At 49.2% G+C, this 14907-nt stretch overlaps 4 protein-coding genes across 4 annotated transcripts; 3 read left to right on the forward strand and 1 right to left on the reverse strand.

The window, feature by feature from the left end:
• Positions 1 to 230: 230 nt before the first annotated feature.
• FSST1_004419 (bZIP transcription factor) lies at positions 231 to 1989 on the forward strand (the record flags this gene model as incomplete). The annotated part of the gene is made up of 2 exons (XM_083230591.1): positions 231 to 1122; positions 1175 to 1989. The coding sequence occupies 2 exons, from the start codon at positions 231 to 233 to the stop codon at positions 1987 to 1989; spliced, it is 1707 nt and encodes a 568-aa protein (XP_083087849.1).
• Positions 1990 to 2713: 724 nt separating this feature from the next.
• FSST1_004420 (heterokaryon incompatibility protein-domain-containing protein) lies at positions 2714 to 4605 on the forward strand (the record flags this gene model as incomplete). The annotated part of the gene is made up of 2 exons (XM_083230592.1): positions 2714 to 3295; positions 3358 to 4605. The coding sequence occupies 2 exons, from the start codon at positions 2714 to 2716 to the stop codon at positions 4603 to 4605; spliced, it is 1830 nt and encodes a 609-aa protein (XP_083087850.1).
• A 373-nt stretch (positions 4606 to 4978) lies between these two features.
• FSST1_004421 (histidine phosphatase superfamily) lies at positions 4979 to 6792 on the reverse strand (the record flags this gene model as incomplete). Its single annotated transcript, XM_083230594.1, has 2 exons — positions 4979 to 6233; positions 6287 to 6792. The coding sequence occupies 2 exons, from the start codon at positions 6790 to 6792 to the stop codon at positions 4979 to 4981; spliced, it is 1761 nt and encodes a 586-aa protein (XP_083087851.1).
• A 2910-nt stretch (positions 6793 to 9702) lies between these two features.
• On the forward strand, positions 9703 to 14468 carry FSST1_004422 (JmjC and ePHD domain-containing protein; the record flags this gene model as incomplete). Its single annotated transcript, XM_083230595.1, has 5 exons — positions 9703 to 10095; positions 10145 to 12240; positions 12298 to 13266; positions 13318 to 13825; positions 13881 to 14468. The coding sequence occupies 5 exons, from the start codon at positions 9703 to 9705 to the stop codon at positions 14466 to 14468; spliced, it is 4554 nt and encodes a 1517-aa protein (XP_083087852.1).
• Positions 14469 to 14907: the final 439 nt, after the last annotated feature.

A 14907-nucleotide genomic window follows, 5' to 3' on the forward strand; every position in this document is an offset into this window, starting at 1 on the left:
CTCAACTTCCAAACATTCGTTTCTGTTACAGAACTTCCATCCAACACAACACAATCAACATCAACATCAACAACTACCGACCATCTTTACAAACTTCCAAGCATCTCAGTTTATAATCGAAAAACTTTGAAATTGTAGCGACTGGGCAATCGGCCTTCTACTTGACAACTACAAACTCTCGATTCGATTCTTTGGTGTCGCCAATAACGATACCTCTACACATAAACACTATGTCGGCTCCCGGCCAGAATAATGTCGACTTCGACGCTCTCCTAGATCTTACCGAGTACGATAGCTTCCAGTCTCCTTCTCTTTCACCAGCCGGCACATCAAAGGCTACCTTCACAAGCCCTGTAACTGCTGCCGTTGCTGCTCCCATTACCACAACTGCCCAGAGCTTGAGCGGTCCCAGTCACAACTATGACATGTACCGACAACAGACCGGCTTCGTCCCCGGAGCTATCGCCAGCACCATGGCAGTTAACCAGACCAACAACACTGGTTACCAAGACTTCCGTAGCTTGGACTACTCTACCTTCAGCCCTGAGGCTGATCTCTTCGACTTCAACACCTCTCCTTCACAAGGCACCATGGGCGCATCAGAAATGGACATGGATTTCGAGTCACAGACCGAGGCACAACAGTTCTTCACTGTTGACCCCAGCAGTATCGAGCAGGAAATTGATGGCCTTCCTTCGCCACCAGTCTTGCCCACTCAGACCAACAACGTCGGTCGACTCTGGCCTGGTGCCCACTCCCAGGCCGCCCTTGCCAAGGCTCAGGCTCAACAGCGACAGCAGCAGCAGATCATTCAGCAGCAACAGCAGGCCCAACGCCAGGGATCTCAGCCCAAGTCTCGTGGCAAGGCTCCTGCACCTGCCGATCCCCTTGTTGAGCAGAAGATCACCCAGCTCTTGAACTCGATGCGAGCCAAGCCTTCCATGCCTGACAACCAGGCCTCAAGCCCCATGACCAACCTCCCCCGATCCAAGAAGGATGAAGAGGAGATGGATGAGGACGAGCGACTACTCGCCAGTGAAGAAGGCAAGAAGCTCAGCAGCAAGGAACGACGACAGCTGCGAAACAAGGTTTCTGCCCGTGCCTTCCGTTCGCGTAGAAAGGGTAAGATGACTAAACTCAATCCATTTCATACATTATGCTAACTCATAAACAGAATACATCACTCAACTCGAGACTGAGATTGCCAACAAGGTCAGCGAGAACGGTGATCTCCGAGCTCAGAACCGAGCTCTCATGGATGAGAACAAGCGCCTCACAGACCTCACTCGTATGCTCCTCTCTTCGCCTTCTTTCTCCAACTTCTTGGACAACCTCAGCAGCAACCCAGCCGCCGCCCAGCAGACTCCTCAGCTCAAGGTCGAGCCCCAGCCCGAACAGCGACAGGTTCCCAAGGACATCAACCCATACAACGCTCAGCAGTCTTCTCAACAGCAGATTGGCATGGCCATGATCCCTGAGCAGAACATGGACTTCTCCATGCTTAACCTTGATGGTTTCAACTTCCAGCCCCAAGTCTTTGTTGTCGACACACCCGAGGTCCCCGAGGTCATTGACGCTGCTGTTCTCTCCGGCAAGTCATCCAACTTTGTCGAGCCTATCTTCGACTCTGAGGAGGAAAAGCTCGAGGTTCCCGCCATCGAGCGCCCTGTTGCCAACCCTGAGATTTCCGAGCCTGTCGATGCTGCCCCTATCGATGCTGAGTTTGAGTCTGACCCCGAATTTGCCCTGTTCCACACTGAAGCCGCTACCACCGCCACCGAATCACCCAAGGAGTTCGACTCTGAAGGTTTGTCGCATATTGACATCTTTGGCGGTGTTGAGTCTGAGAAGGTCCTCGCTCGCTTGGAACTCGTCGATGCCGGTGAACAGGAATGCACTGCTGCCCTTGCTATGGCTCGTGTGCAACGTCTCAGTGCCAGCTGTGACGCTGTGACATCAAGGCTAGAGTTGCTTACCATGGACCTGTAAGACTTGGTATAATGGTCTATTGAGGAGGGTAAAAGGCATACACTAAGCGCTTTATATTTCTTATTTATTTTCTTTTGTGAATCTTGGAGATCCTACAGCGGATTAGGACGGGACTCGGCGTTTGGGGCACACAGGATGGACCACCCATTAGCGGTGCTACTGCATAACATGCATTGTTTTCTTTGATTTAGTTTCAGGACGAATGATGACACAGGAAACTTGTGTAGTTAGATAGAAAGGTTTGTCGCCGCTCGACACCACAAATCCAATATTTGAAGGATACATCTCCTTTTGACTAAGTGACTCGTGGTTTAAATGATATTGATGCAAGCAATTTCTGTGCTTCCCAGCGTGATATTAGTGCTTACCTCGGCCTGACAGTGTACTGGCAAGGGTAATAGTCCATTGTGACCCTCCATTTCTACTGGAGTGTAAATCGTTTCATATCCATTTTACACCCAATATTTTTCGACCCCGATACCCTCAAGGTTTTACATGTTTGGCTGATGTAATGGGGAAACCGGCTCGCATTGCGAATCTCAAAATCCTAAGACTATATAGTTTTAATCCGGGTTTAGTGTTCGGTTCACGAAAAAGGACTAAAAGAATCCGGCCTTTGAATTATCGGTCTACACGACACATTTCATATCATTCGTATTCCACTTCCACCCTTCAGAAGCGCCTGAAGGAATTTTTTTTTCGATATTATCCATCATTGGTATCCATGGCTGATGCCAATTTAAAAGACTTGTCAGCACCAGAGCGATACAAGTACACGCCGTTTGAGGACAACTACTCGGTTCGCATTCTAACATTGGAACCCGGCGTTGGCGATGAGCCATTAGTCGGCCATCTAGGCTTCGAGAGCCTTGATTCGAGTCCGCGGTATGAAGCGATTTCTTACTGCTGGGGTACCGGTGGTCGTTCGTCAGAGATCACTTGTGATGGAAAATCTCTTGCACTGACAAAAAGCATCGAGGGGGCACTTCGTCGTATGAGACATGCTACCTCTCAGCGTCGTCTCTGGGCAGACCAAGTCTGTATCAACCAATATGATATTGCGGAGCGCAGCCAACAAGTTGGCGTCATGAATGCTATATACAAAGGAGCAGAGCATGTCTTGGTCTGGCTGGGCGAGGACCACGAGGGTGTCGCGCATGATGCCGTGACTATGATACACTACCTCAACGGCGTGTTTAATAATGAAGAGATGCATAATGAATTCAAAAGGGTTCATTCGGAGGAGCTTTTGAAACAGGACAGAACACCCTGGGTACCTTTTTCTAATCTGACAAGGCTACCGTGGGTGAGTGATTTTCAGGAGGCGGCAGCAGCAGCTGGCAAGAAGTCCTTTGCTAATGGGAATAGTTCAGTCGGATGTGGATTGTTCAAGAGATTGGCACGAATGCATCGGCCACGCTTTATTGGGGAGACGCTGAGATTGACTGGGAAATTCTCTCGTCAGTTGCGGGTGTCTTGAATACTCAGTACCACTATTTGCGCTCACGGTTCTCAATCCTCACTCCTAATATAAGATATCTGTATCAGAGATTCGTCGAGCCTGAGGAACAGTACGATTTCAACCACAACCGTGCTGCGTTCATCTATGAGCTGCATCGCGCACGGCACTTACTAGCAAAGGACCCTCGAGACCATGTATACGCCTTTCTGGGCCACTTCTCTCTCAGCACAGGAAGTCAAAGCCTTAAGCAGCTTGTGCCCGATTACAGTAGGCCCGTCGAGGACATCTTTTATGATGTAGCGGCCCGAGAACTCTCGGGCTGTGAAACCCTTCTCGTCTTGTCTGCCTGCCATGCAGTACCCGCAACGTATCGACGCAGACTCATGGAGAGAGGCAATATTCCGACGTGGGCTCCAGACTGGCGTATTGTACCTCTTCATCTCATGGGAACACCTGGTTCCCCTCATCGGGCATCAGGTAATTCACTGCCAAAGCTACACATCGACGACAAGAGACGGGCCCTACATATACGTGGCGTTCGCCTGGATCGCCTGCACCGACCTTCATGGGTCTTCTGGCACAATGCTTTCCACTTCCATCGCAACCGCAACAACCCCCGCCGTCTTCCCATCGAAGCTGTATGGCGCGATATCTGTCGTGGCAATGAGCCATTCAATCTACAGAAACGCTATCGTAATGGCGAGTCTGCCTTCTTCGCACTTGTACAGAGTCTCACAAATGGCTGCATCGGAGTGGATCGTTCGCGGCCATATGAGAGCGTGCCGAAAGAAGAGTGGCTTGCCAATGGCGCAGCGTATCTTGTTCGTGCTCTAGATAGTACTGATGCTGTTAGCCAAGAGATCCAAGATCTTGCACAGACGGGCGACGGGTTCAAATGGAGCCATGAGGCAACGTTGATCACGAGGTATCGTGGCTTTGCTATTACTGATGGGGGATGGTTTGTGGTTGGGCCTGATATCATGCAGGGTGGGGATGTGGTTGTTGTGTTATATGGGGGCAAGGTGCCGTTTCTAATTAGGAGGCGAGAAGGGGGAACTTGGATGCTTGTTGGGGAGTGCTATGTTCATGGGATGATGAGTGGGGAGGTGCTTGAGTTTAAGGGGTTGCAAGAGGAAGAGTTTGTTATTTTGTAGATCCTACTGGATGGAGATACCCTTTGATAATTATGAATACGACATGAGAGAATGACCAAAAGGCATGTTTATATAGACATTGTCTTTTGTATATACTACAAGAATAACGTTATATTCATATGACAGTCTCATTATCGAATCAAGCTACCGTGCTCTGTAACAGCAGGCATTTCATACGTGCCTGAAAATATCCTGGGTATTTCCTAAAGAGTGTATAAATGTTCCAATTCGCCAACCAAAACGCCTACTCAAAATATCTCCCAACATGTAACAAAGGCTCAGAACGATCGTAAGAAGCAAAGGGTATAGCCCACTCATACACAAATCGCTCTTAATCATTATAGATTCCACGGTATAAATCCTCTCAAACTACTCAAATACTCTCCCGTGCCTTGACTGGTGCTGCTCCAATGACGCTGATATCGTCGTCACTGTCGTCCATTGTTCGATGTCGAGGTGCGTCGAAATCTTTGGTTACAACACCAGACATTTGCGGCTGAGGGGGTATCTCGTTCGGACTTCGGAGTTCCCAGCTGCCAACACGTTCATGGTGTACTCCCTGCTTTGTCACAACCACATCTGCGTCGCCATCTTTCTTCTCTGGTCCTTTGAAACCTCCCACGGCGCCTCCTACAGTAGAAGCAGCAGTGCTGGTTGGTGTGTCTGAAGCCTGCTTGCGTCGAATTCGGAGACCTCCACAGACGAACAAGCACGCTACGAGGATAGCCATTGCGGTGAGTGCGATGACTGCGCCGATGATACCTGCTATGACCGGACCTAACGAGGAAGAACCATCGCCCCAGATATTGTCGTCCGAGCTAGAATCTATGCACCAGGGAGCTAGTGGTGCACCACAGATATCGCACCACTGGCTGGGTGACGTTGCAAGCTTTGTCATGATCTGGACAAAGCGGGTGTATGCGATACCATCAGGGCCAGACTTGAAGATGGGTTGATTGCGGAAAGGCTCGTCAGCATCTGTAGAAGCACGATATGACATTCTGACTCTCAGGCTATCTATTGAAGGCATTCGGCCAGGGGAGTCTGTATCATCACCGAACAGCTCAAAGACAAGTGCTGCACCAGGCTCAGGGAGAGAGGACCAGGGTTGCTGTTCTTCATTGTCTTTCGTGAGAAGGCCCGAGAGAGAAATGAAGCTGACGATGGGTTCGATGGAACCGAACATGAATGTGAGTTTGTTGTAGCTACTTCCCCAGCGGATGTTGTTCTTGAATTGTGACAAGATTTTGTACGCCAAGGTGCGTCCGGCGATGGAATAGAGGACGCCCAGTTGACTGTCATCGTCAGACCTTTCCGAGTAACTATTCGCTGCGCGCTCTACTTTAGTAGCGTAATAGTTGAGAAGAGTCAGTGTCCCATTTGCGTTGCCTAGCTCCTCGTGGACAGTTTCGTTATGACGATATTGATAATCGACAAATTGCCAAAGATTGTAGGCGTTCTTGAGGTTGGCTGACTTCATGTCGATTGTCCCCTTGAGAGGCGGAGTAGAGAAGAGGTCTTGGTAGAAGTTCTGGCTTGATTCGTAAATGTTGTCGAGGGATTCATGCCCTGTCAGGTTTGCTGATATTTCTGCATACCATGCTGGACATCTCGAGGTACCTTGCACGCTGTGCGGTGTTAGTCAAAGTTCAGTTTTGTATAAGTGAGTCTGGCGGCATACGATATATATTCTGGATCATATAAGCTTGGAATTCGAACATTGGGATACTGATATCCGTCGAGAGGATATTCCGTCTTGTTGTCACTTGATTCCAAGTTCACGGCTATTTCTTCACCTCCGGTGCTGTCATCAAAGGCGTTGGGTGTGGGCGGATAAAAGCCTTGCATGAAAGCCAAAGCACTTCCAGATACCCATTCATCTGCTTGAGATATGATTTCAAGCTCTTGATTGTCAATCACATCGGGTTTGAGATCCTGAAGATATGCTGTCTGTATGTTCTCGTAGTCTGAATCATTCACACCATTTGGAATATAACGAGCACGGAATGCAGTCCCTTGTCGCCATAACTGCTGTGCGCCCTCGGGAGTGAGGACAGTACGTAGTTGGGTTTCTGGAGTGATCTCACCATGGTTGATGAACGCGACGGCAGCCCAGACCTTGTTTGACTGCGCAGTGACAGTGGATGTGAGAGGTAGGACTGCGATGAGCTTCTTGAGAAGGACCATGTTGAAAAACAACGCGCGATACAGGAGCAAGAAATCTACTTGGAACAATTGTAGAAAAACCTTTTTCCGACACCGTCGAGCTGGTGAGGTGAGAGAAAGTGAAGAGGAGATAAGAGAAAGAAAGGCTCAGCTGGAGGAGGTGAGGGCCATAGATAGCTTATTGAATGAACAAGCTGCAGCTGCAATAGATCGTCATGTACCAACGCCTAATTGAGTTACAGCATAAGCCGAGCAAGTATCTTGTACATGCTCCCAACGTGCAGCTACTAAGGCACGCGAACTCCCTCGCAACATGGCAATGGCGTTGGCTTCAACAAGGCTACGAATGATGTGCTCATGCTCGAAGCGGGGAGACCAAAAGCAAACGCATGGAGGGCCGGAAAGCCACAAGATAGGCCAGCACCTAGTAATCATCCAATAGGTTGGGTTAAGAGTGGTCGAGATGGCTGCAGTCCAACTTGTTTAAGAAGAGTTTAAGTTGGAGGGATATCACGTTATTGGTGCGGGGTGAAAGAGTAAGAAGAATAACCAGTAAAACTACTAAAGCAAGGGTGGCTGGGACAAGAACGATAAGCCCGGCTTTGGTATGTTGTTGGTTGAAATTGAGTTGTAGATAGTTCTGGAAATGGACAAGATCTCGTTACTCGACTTTATCAAGCCATGGATTCGATTGATTACCTAGGTATGGTTCTATCTAGGCCTATGATTATACATGGAGAGAATGCTTATGGCATGGTTTCTTCAATTCTTGTGACTCTAGTGAATTGATTGACAATTTAGGCTTTTAATACGAACAAAAATGCTTTAGTCTAAAGATGTTGACGTCAGTTGTTTTTGGTCTAAGTGTGAATGGTGGAACTAACCATCCCTGGAATCAACCGCTTCAGCAGATGAACTACCGATAGTATCAAAAGCTCAACACCAAGCATCCTTAAAATCTACCCAAAACTTTTTACCAAATTTATCTTAAAGTGATTCATTAGTTTCATCTTTGATGTAACTTCAAGGCAGTGAATACCTACCTATTTACCTAGGTACTTGAATCAGCCGACAATCATGAAGTAACCCTATAGTCATTCCGTATGGCACTGTCTTCTGAGGTAGACCGATTATTAAGCGATTGACAAGAGAGTCATTAAAGGGGAATTTATTTTCTATCCGGGGTATGAAAGATCGAGTGAGATGATTTGCCTATTTATCTGATTTTTCATTATGTGACCGAGTCGTGGTTTTGTAGAGCCAAATGCTTGTATGACGGGGCACTTCGACCAAAAACAAAATTGTCACTGAGCAATAACATGCGATCACAGGACTGTTACTTTGGGAAAAACATAGCAAGATGTTGGAGAGTGTCACGATCCGCTACCATTGATAAAGTCACCAGCCAAAAAAGGCACATTGGAGAGAAACGAGAAGTGACAATCCCTGTTGTCCATGGGCGTTTGTTCATTTCAACGTGACTTATCACTTGTAAATATCGCTCGCTCCCCAACTGTAGAATTTCTTCATGATATATCAAGACATCGTACCCATGGTCCTTGACATGTATATCTACGAGTCTTGCCGATAGACGATGTGATGTTAGACTTACCTATCATGGTACGCACACTTACACGCTGTCACCCGTTCAGGATCCACCAGAATTCTGCCATTGTCGATCTAAACAAGTTACTACTCGACAAACAACATGCCTGGATATGTTTTGAAGCAGCTTTCGTTCAAACAAGAATTCCGTTACCAACATGCTTATGCGTTGTCATGCTGGCAAGAGAGAGGTTCGACTGATAACTGGCAGCATGAGACACCTTTGCAGCTGGGCTAGTACCTGCTGCCCCGCCTGAGCTGCCAACAGGGACTGGGTATCTAGTTCACAGATAAGGCACCGGAATCATTGAGATCGATGGAGTACGTACTCTGGTGGTTCAAGGTGGGATAGACCACGACTGGACCAGTCAACCTGTGAACTCGTAGATAACCTGAGAAGTAGATATGGGATTCCAGGATAGAGAAACAAAGAAAGGCTGACCATAGGACAAGGTCTGGCTGGTAGTGAACCCTTTTGCCATGTAATGCGAGTAGTCCATGGTTTGCGTCACCGGGTTCGGAAGGACAAGACATTGCCCCTAGCTTTTCGGTCCCAGGTTCCAGAAGACAAGCATTCTTATCAATCTAATCAAGCTGCATTAGATTAACATCTTTAAGATCCGCCGACAGCCACTTAACTTGCATGGTTGTATTTTTATTCGAAGCTTTACATCAATACTATTTGACAATAAACATTCCACGAGGCTTATACTTACCCTGATATCTATAAAGGGGACATTGATGGAAGTAATTGAATGAATCACCCTGCTTACGTCTATTCCTAAAGTAACTGATTTCTTTGTTAAAAGGGGGCCATTTTTGTCGCCATGATGATGGAAACCTCCGAAATCGAATCATGTTTTTTTCTAGTGACCCTTTTTTGGGGAGTACCTCCCTGCCCTGTTTCTTCCGCATGCATTTTACAGGGTAACACTAGGTTGCAGCCTTAGCACGCTACCTCCCTTACAGGTACCTACCGCTAAACTCAAGGTGGCAGTATACCTTTAAGCGAGTGAATCTATTCGCCTGTTAACAATTTCTCCGCATCACCTGCCCTTCTGACCACCAACTTTGACATACTGCGCTGGCTGCCCGTACCTCTCGTCTCCAGTTTCAGGTTCTCACCCACTATACCACCTTCCCAAAGCCCAAGCACTCTTTTTCGATCGTTTACTCTCAGCGCAAACTCGGCCGCACAACAAATTCTCTTCTAATAATCCCATTAGTATTTTCAATCGCACGCCGTACGCCGTAGCGATAAGCGACACAAAGTTCCGATTTATTCCTTCAATGGCACCGTCGCCGATTGCGACGTGATCGCCCACCATGTCGGAGTCGATGTCAAAGTCGATCGACGCTGGCGCTGCCATCGCCAATGCCCCGGATTCTCGCGACCCTGTTGTCGCAACTGCGCCAGCCGATGGCAATCCTAACAATATCGCGACTGCCAAAACCGACCCAGCCTTCTTGCATTCGCCTCCCGATAGCAACAACACGGCCAAGTCAGATGGCTCGGATTCTGAATTAAGCGACCTTGAGGACGAGCCTATTCTCAGCGACCCTCCTCAGCCGCTAGATTCTAGCGACAAAAACACCAGTGATGAAGACAAGGACAAGCCCAGCGATGAAGACATTGGGGAAGTTCTGCCAGATCACTGGTCTGGTGCTGTTCCTATCTTTAAGCCTACCATGCACCAGTTTAGAGACTTTAAACGTTTCGTATGTCACCTGCAAGTCCCTCGCCCTCCTCTGCTAATGACCATTATAGATGGAAGCCGTCGACAGCTATGGTATGAAGTCTGGTATCATCAAGATTATCCCACCGCAAGAATGGAAAGACAGTCTTCCCAAACTTGATAACCTCGTCAAACAGGTCAAAGTTCGAGAACCAATCAAGCAAGATATCATGGGCTCCAACGGGACCTACCGCCAAGTTAACATTGTACACGGTCGATCTTACAACCTTCCGCAGTGGCGTCAACTCTGTGATCAGAGCGAACATCAACCCCCGGCTAGACGTGGCGAGCGACGCGCCAATGCCGAAAAGCCAAAACCACGAACACAAAAGGCAGCACCTGCATCCAAGCCCGTTGATCCTTCAGTTCCAAAGAAGAGAGGCAGGGGACGGCCGGCTAAGCGCGGTGGCAGAGGAAGACGGGCTAACCCAGAGCCAGCAGAAGACGCAGAGGACCGACCTATGACCCCGGTGTCTCCTAAACCTGATGCAACCGAGATGGAAGACAAGCCCGTCGAGTCTGTCGAGCAAGATCCAGGCGAGGAGGTCGAGGATGACTATGAACCCAAGGTTGGCCGTATGGGCGTCTCTCGACCAGCCAGGACCAAAACTCAGACAGTCTCGGCTCGCCGTAAATACAGCCGCCGAGAGGGATCCGCTATGATCGACGAAGCTGCTTTCAAGGACTGGGATTACAAGATGGACACATCAGAATATACACCCGAACGATGTGAGGAACTTGAGAGGGCATACTGGAAAACCCTCACGTATGCGCCCCCTCTCTACGGCGCGGATCTGATGGGTACGCTCTTTGACGAATCGACCGAGGAGTGGAACCTGAACAAGCTTCCCAACCTTTTGGATGTTCTAGGAACAAAGGTTCCAGGAGTCAACACTGCCTATCTATACTTGGGCATGTGGAAAGCAACGTTCGCATGGCATCTTGAGGATGTTGATCTCTACAGTATCAACTACCTTCACTTCGGTGCCCCGAAGCAGTGGTACAGTATCTCCCAAGCTGATGCTCGTCGTTTCGAGGCTGCCATGAAGAATATTTGGCCCACAGATGCAAAAGCCTGCGATCAGTTCCTCCGACACAAGGGATTTCTCATTTCTCCCCAGCACTTGAAATCACACTACAATATCACCGTCAACAAAGTAGTGTCGTATCCCGGAGAGTTTGTCGTTACATACCCATATGGATACCATTCCGGCTATAACCTTGGCTACAACTGTGCCGAGGCTGTCAATTTTGCGCTGGACTCTTGGCTCGAAATCGGCAAGATTGCTAAAAAGTGCGAATGCGCTCAAGCTCAAGACAGCGTCTGGGTTAATGTCTACGAGATCGAGCGCAAGCTGCGCGGCGAGGAAACCGAATATGAAGAAACTGAAGAGGAGGAGGAAGATGACGAGGAAGAAGAAGACGATGAGCAGTCTGGAATGCCGACACCACCGTCCACCTCGGGCGTCAAGATTAAGGAACCTCGTCGCAAACGAAAGCGTGGACCCGGTGACAAGAGCGGCAAGGTCAAGGTCAAGAAGATTAGGCTTCGCCTCAAGACCAAGGCTGAGCCCCCTTGCTGTCTCTGTCCCAATGATACACCATCAGCAGACTTGTTACCGACAGATGACGGTAGGAAGGCGCATCGTCTCTGTGCGCACTATCTGCCAGAGACATATATTGAAACTATTGACAATCAGGAAACCGTTGTCAACGTGTCGGAGATCCACAAAGATCGACTCGACCTCAAGTGCCTTTACTGTCGCTCAAAGCGTGGCGCATGCTTCCAATGTTCCCAGAAGAAGTGCGCCCGGGCGTATCATGCGACATGTGCAGCGGCTGCTGGCGTTTTTGTCGAAGAAGAAGAAGTCCCAGTTTTTGGCGAAGATGGCACTGAGTACAAGGAGCAAGCTTTCGAGTTTAGTTGTCGGTTCCATCGGACTAAGCGTGATAAGAAACTCGACGGGGAGCTATTGGAGACGGATACGCGTGTCCAAACATCAGCCTCAAAGATCCAGCCAGGCGAGACTTGCCAGTTCCAATACTACAAGGGTGATATTTTCGCTGGTGTTGTGATTGAGAACAGGGTTGACGAGCAAACACTTCTCGTTGATATTTTGCCTAACGGGTATGGACGACATCTGAATCAAGTTGAATTATCAGAAACCAAACTAACTTCTTGCAGTGATCGTCTCGAGGTTCAATGGAAGTGGTTGCTGGTACCTAATCCAGCTGATTACCGACTTCCAAAGGCATCAGCAAACGCTATTCCCATGCCCGCCTCACAAAAGGCCAAGGACAAGCTGAAGACCAAGCGACTTCACGACGGAAAGCCCCAGAAAGACGATCCGTTTGTCGAAGGCTGCACATGGGCCGAGTTCCAGCTTCATCCCGTTTCCAACAAAGACCAGATCAACATTGACTTTTCTAAGCCGGACCAAATTTGGCATTACTTGCCAAAGACGTCAACCGATGCTCGCGCCCAATTCACTGAAGATCCTGCCAAGCAACGTCACAACCCTCAAGGCAATTTCCTCTCTACGGTTCCTAAGCCAGTGAAGTCGGTAAAACCGCCAAGGGCAGTTCCACCATACGCTCAGCAACAAACCTACCAGACTTCTTACAATGCCGGTCGACTGGAGAGACCGTATGTGTACAAACCACGAATTCCTGCTGAGAGCAATCTGCCTACTATGGGCAGCTTCACCACGCAGAGGTTCGCACCGGCTGCCCCTTTATCTGTCCCAAATCAACATCACACGCAGTACCCATCATATGCGCAGCCAGCACCCCCGGGACACCAGTCTCCCCATCCCGCATACTCCGCTCAGAAGTTCGAGGTTAGATCGTCTCCAGCACACACACCGCCAGGAAACACTCCCACAATGCACAGTCCCATGAACGCACCTGTGCATTCTCAGCAGACGCAATGGCCAAGGGTGACTAACGTTTGTCATCCTCCCGCGCCTGCACCTGCGCCTGCTGCTGGCGTAACGTATCCTCATAACGGTACCCATCAAAGCTCATATCAAGCACCGGCACACTATCAGCAGGCTCATCCTGTCCAGCAACAAAATCATCACATGAAAGCATCTTGGCAGGTACATCAATCGATCTACCAGAAGTACCCCTTCTTCCAGGTCAACTACAACAGGTTCGTGTGGCAGATCCTCGTGTAATGGGGGCCTTGTTAACTCTTTCTCAGGGACTCAAGTAAATATCGAACACCATATGCTCCTTGGGGAGGCTTCACAAACGGCTACGAAGGTAATTTCAGGGCGCACATCATGGCCAACCAGGACGCCTTCCTGCGAGGTCAACCAAGCAATCATAACTACGGCGCCCACGGCTCTCCGTATCAACGGCCATCTGCAGTTCCACCCCCAGCATCGTCCCCTTCACAGATGCCCCCTAGTGGACTTGACTTCAGACAACAGTCTTTCCCGAAAGGAGTGCCGGCGCCATCGCCATCGCCATCGCCATCGCCAATGCCGACCCATCCGACCCCTGGGCAATTTTCTCGTCCCGCCCTCAAAGCGCAGTATTTGCCCCCGATACAGGCACAGACACAGGCGCAGGGGTATCCGCAACAGCGTCAGCAACCCCAGCCGTCTCAGCCGAACCCTCAACAAGTGCGGAAGCCTCAAGAAACTACTCAAACCCCTAACCAAAACAGTAAATTTAAGACTGCGACAGTCTTCAAGCCGTACAAGGTAAGTACCTGGAATTCTCGATAGGAAGGACGGGTCGGCTGAACAGCCAATCCAGATACCACCAAAAGAGTCGCCAGTGCCATTGCCGGCAAACTTTTTGGCGGCAATGACATCGACACCGAATACTGTGGCTGCTGCCGCTTGTCAACCAGCTCTGCAGCAGTCCTCAAACAAGGGCTCACCCGTTGAGCCCAAGCCTGTGCGAAAAGTGCAAGCAACGCAACAGTCGCCATCGGGGGCGTACACTCCGAGCAAACAGCCGCCTGGTGCTAAGATCTCTGAGACGCCTGTGCCGATTCCACGACTGCCTGGTTTCATGCCTGTCTCGACATCTAGAGAAGCTGCTTCGCCACAAAAGTACGCGTTGAATCAAGATCACTCAAATCGACATTTGCCTTCGCATCAGGGCAGTTTAGTGACGCCTGTAACCGCACAAGAGGAGATGGCATCGTCTATTCGGGATGGCAAGCTTGTACTTACCAACACGAACCCTGAGAATGCGCCCCAGACCGTATTGGCGGAGCAAGCCATTCCTTTCCAACCACAGGATTTTCCCGATGTTCCTGGAAGCGAATCGATGAAATTCATGGACAGTCTCCTGGAGAATATCCGTACCATCGCACGTCGCGAGGAGAAGCCCTAGGCTGTTGCCAGCACGGCACACCTCTGGACTTTGCATATAGATACCCTTATATACGGCAATTATTTTTTATCGGGCTCATGGGACGGCGTTTATGGAACACGCAGCGAATGGGATGTGGGGGACATAGCGATACGGATGAGATGAAATGAATAGGCCTCATGAGGAATGAAAATAGCCTTGAGCAGTATCAAACTCAAGGTAGAATCATCCCCGCTACCTCAAGTCCAAGAAAATTTACAATTTTGTGAAGACAAACAACACGAAGCCCTTCAAATCTAGAGGATAAAGATACTTGTGGAGCTTCCGCAGCAAAGATGGCATGGGATAACCTCAACTTCGCTTCGGATACCTACTTGCTTGTGTATCACGTAAATTAAAACACTCGGGTATCTGCTGATCGATTGCGGTGAGAAATTATACTCAAGTAATAACGTACTGT

Source organism: Fusarium sambucinum, chromosome I (assembly GCF_050947815.1).
Source record: "Fusarium sambucinum isolate potato_lamoka chromosome I, whole genome shotgun sequence".
NCBI lineage: Eukaryota > Fungi > Ascomycota > Sordariomycetes > Hypocreales > Nectriaceae > Fusarium > Fusarium sambucinum.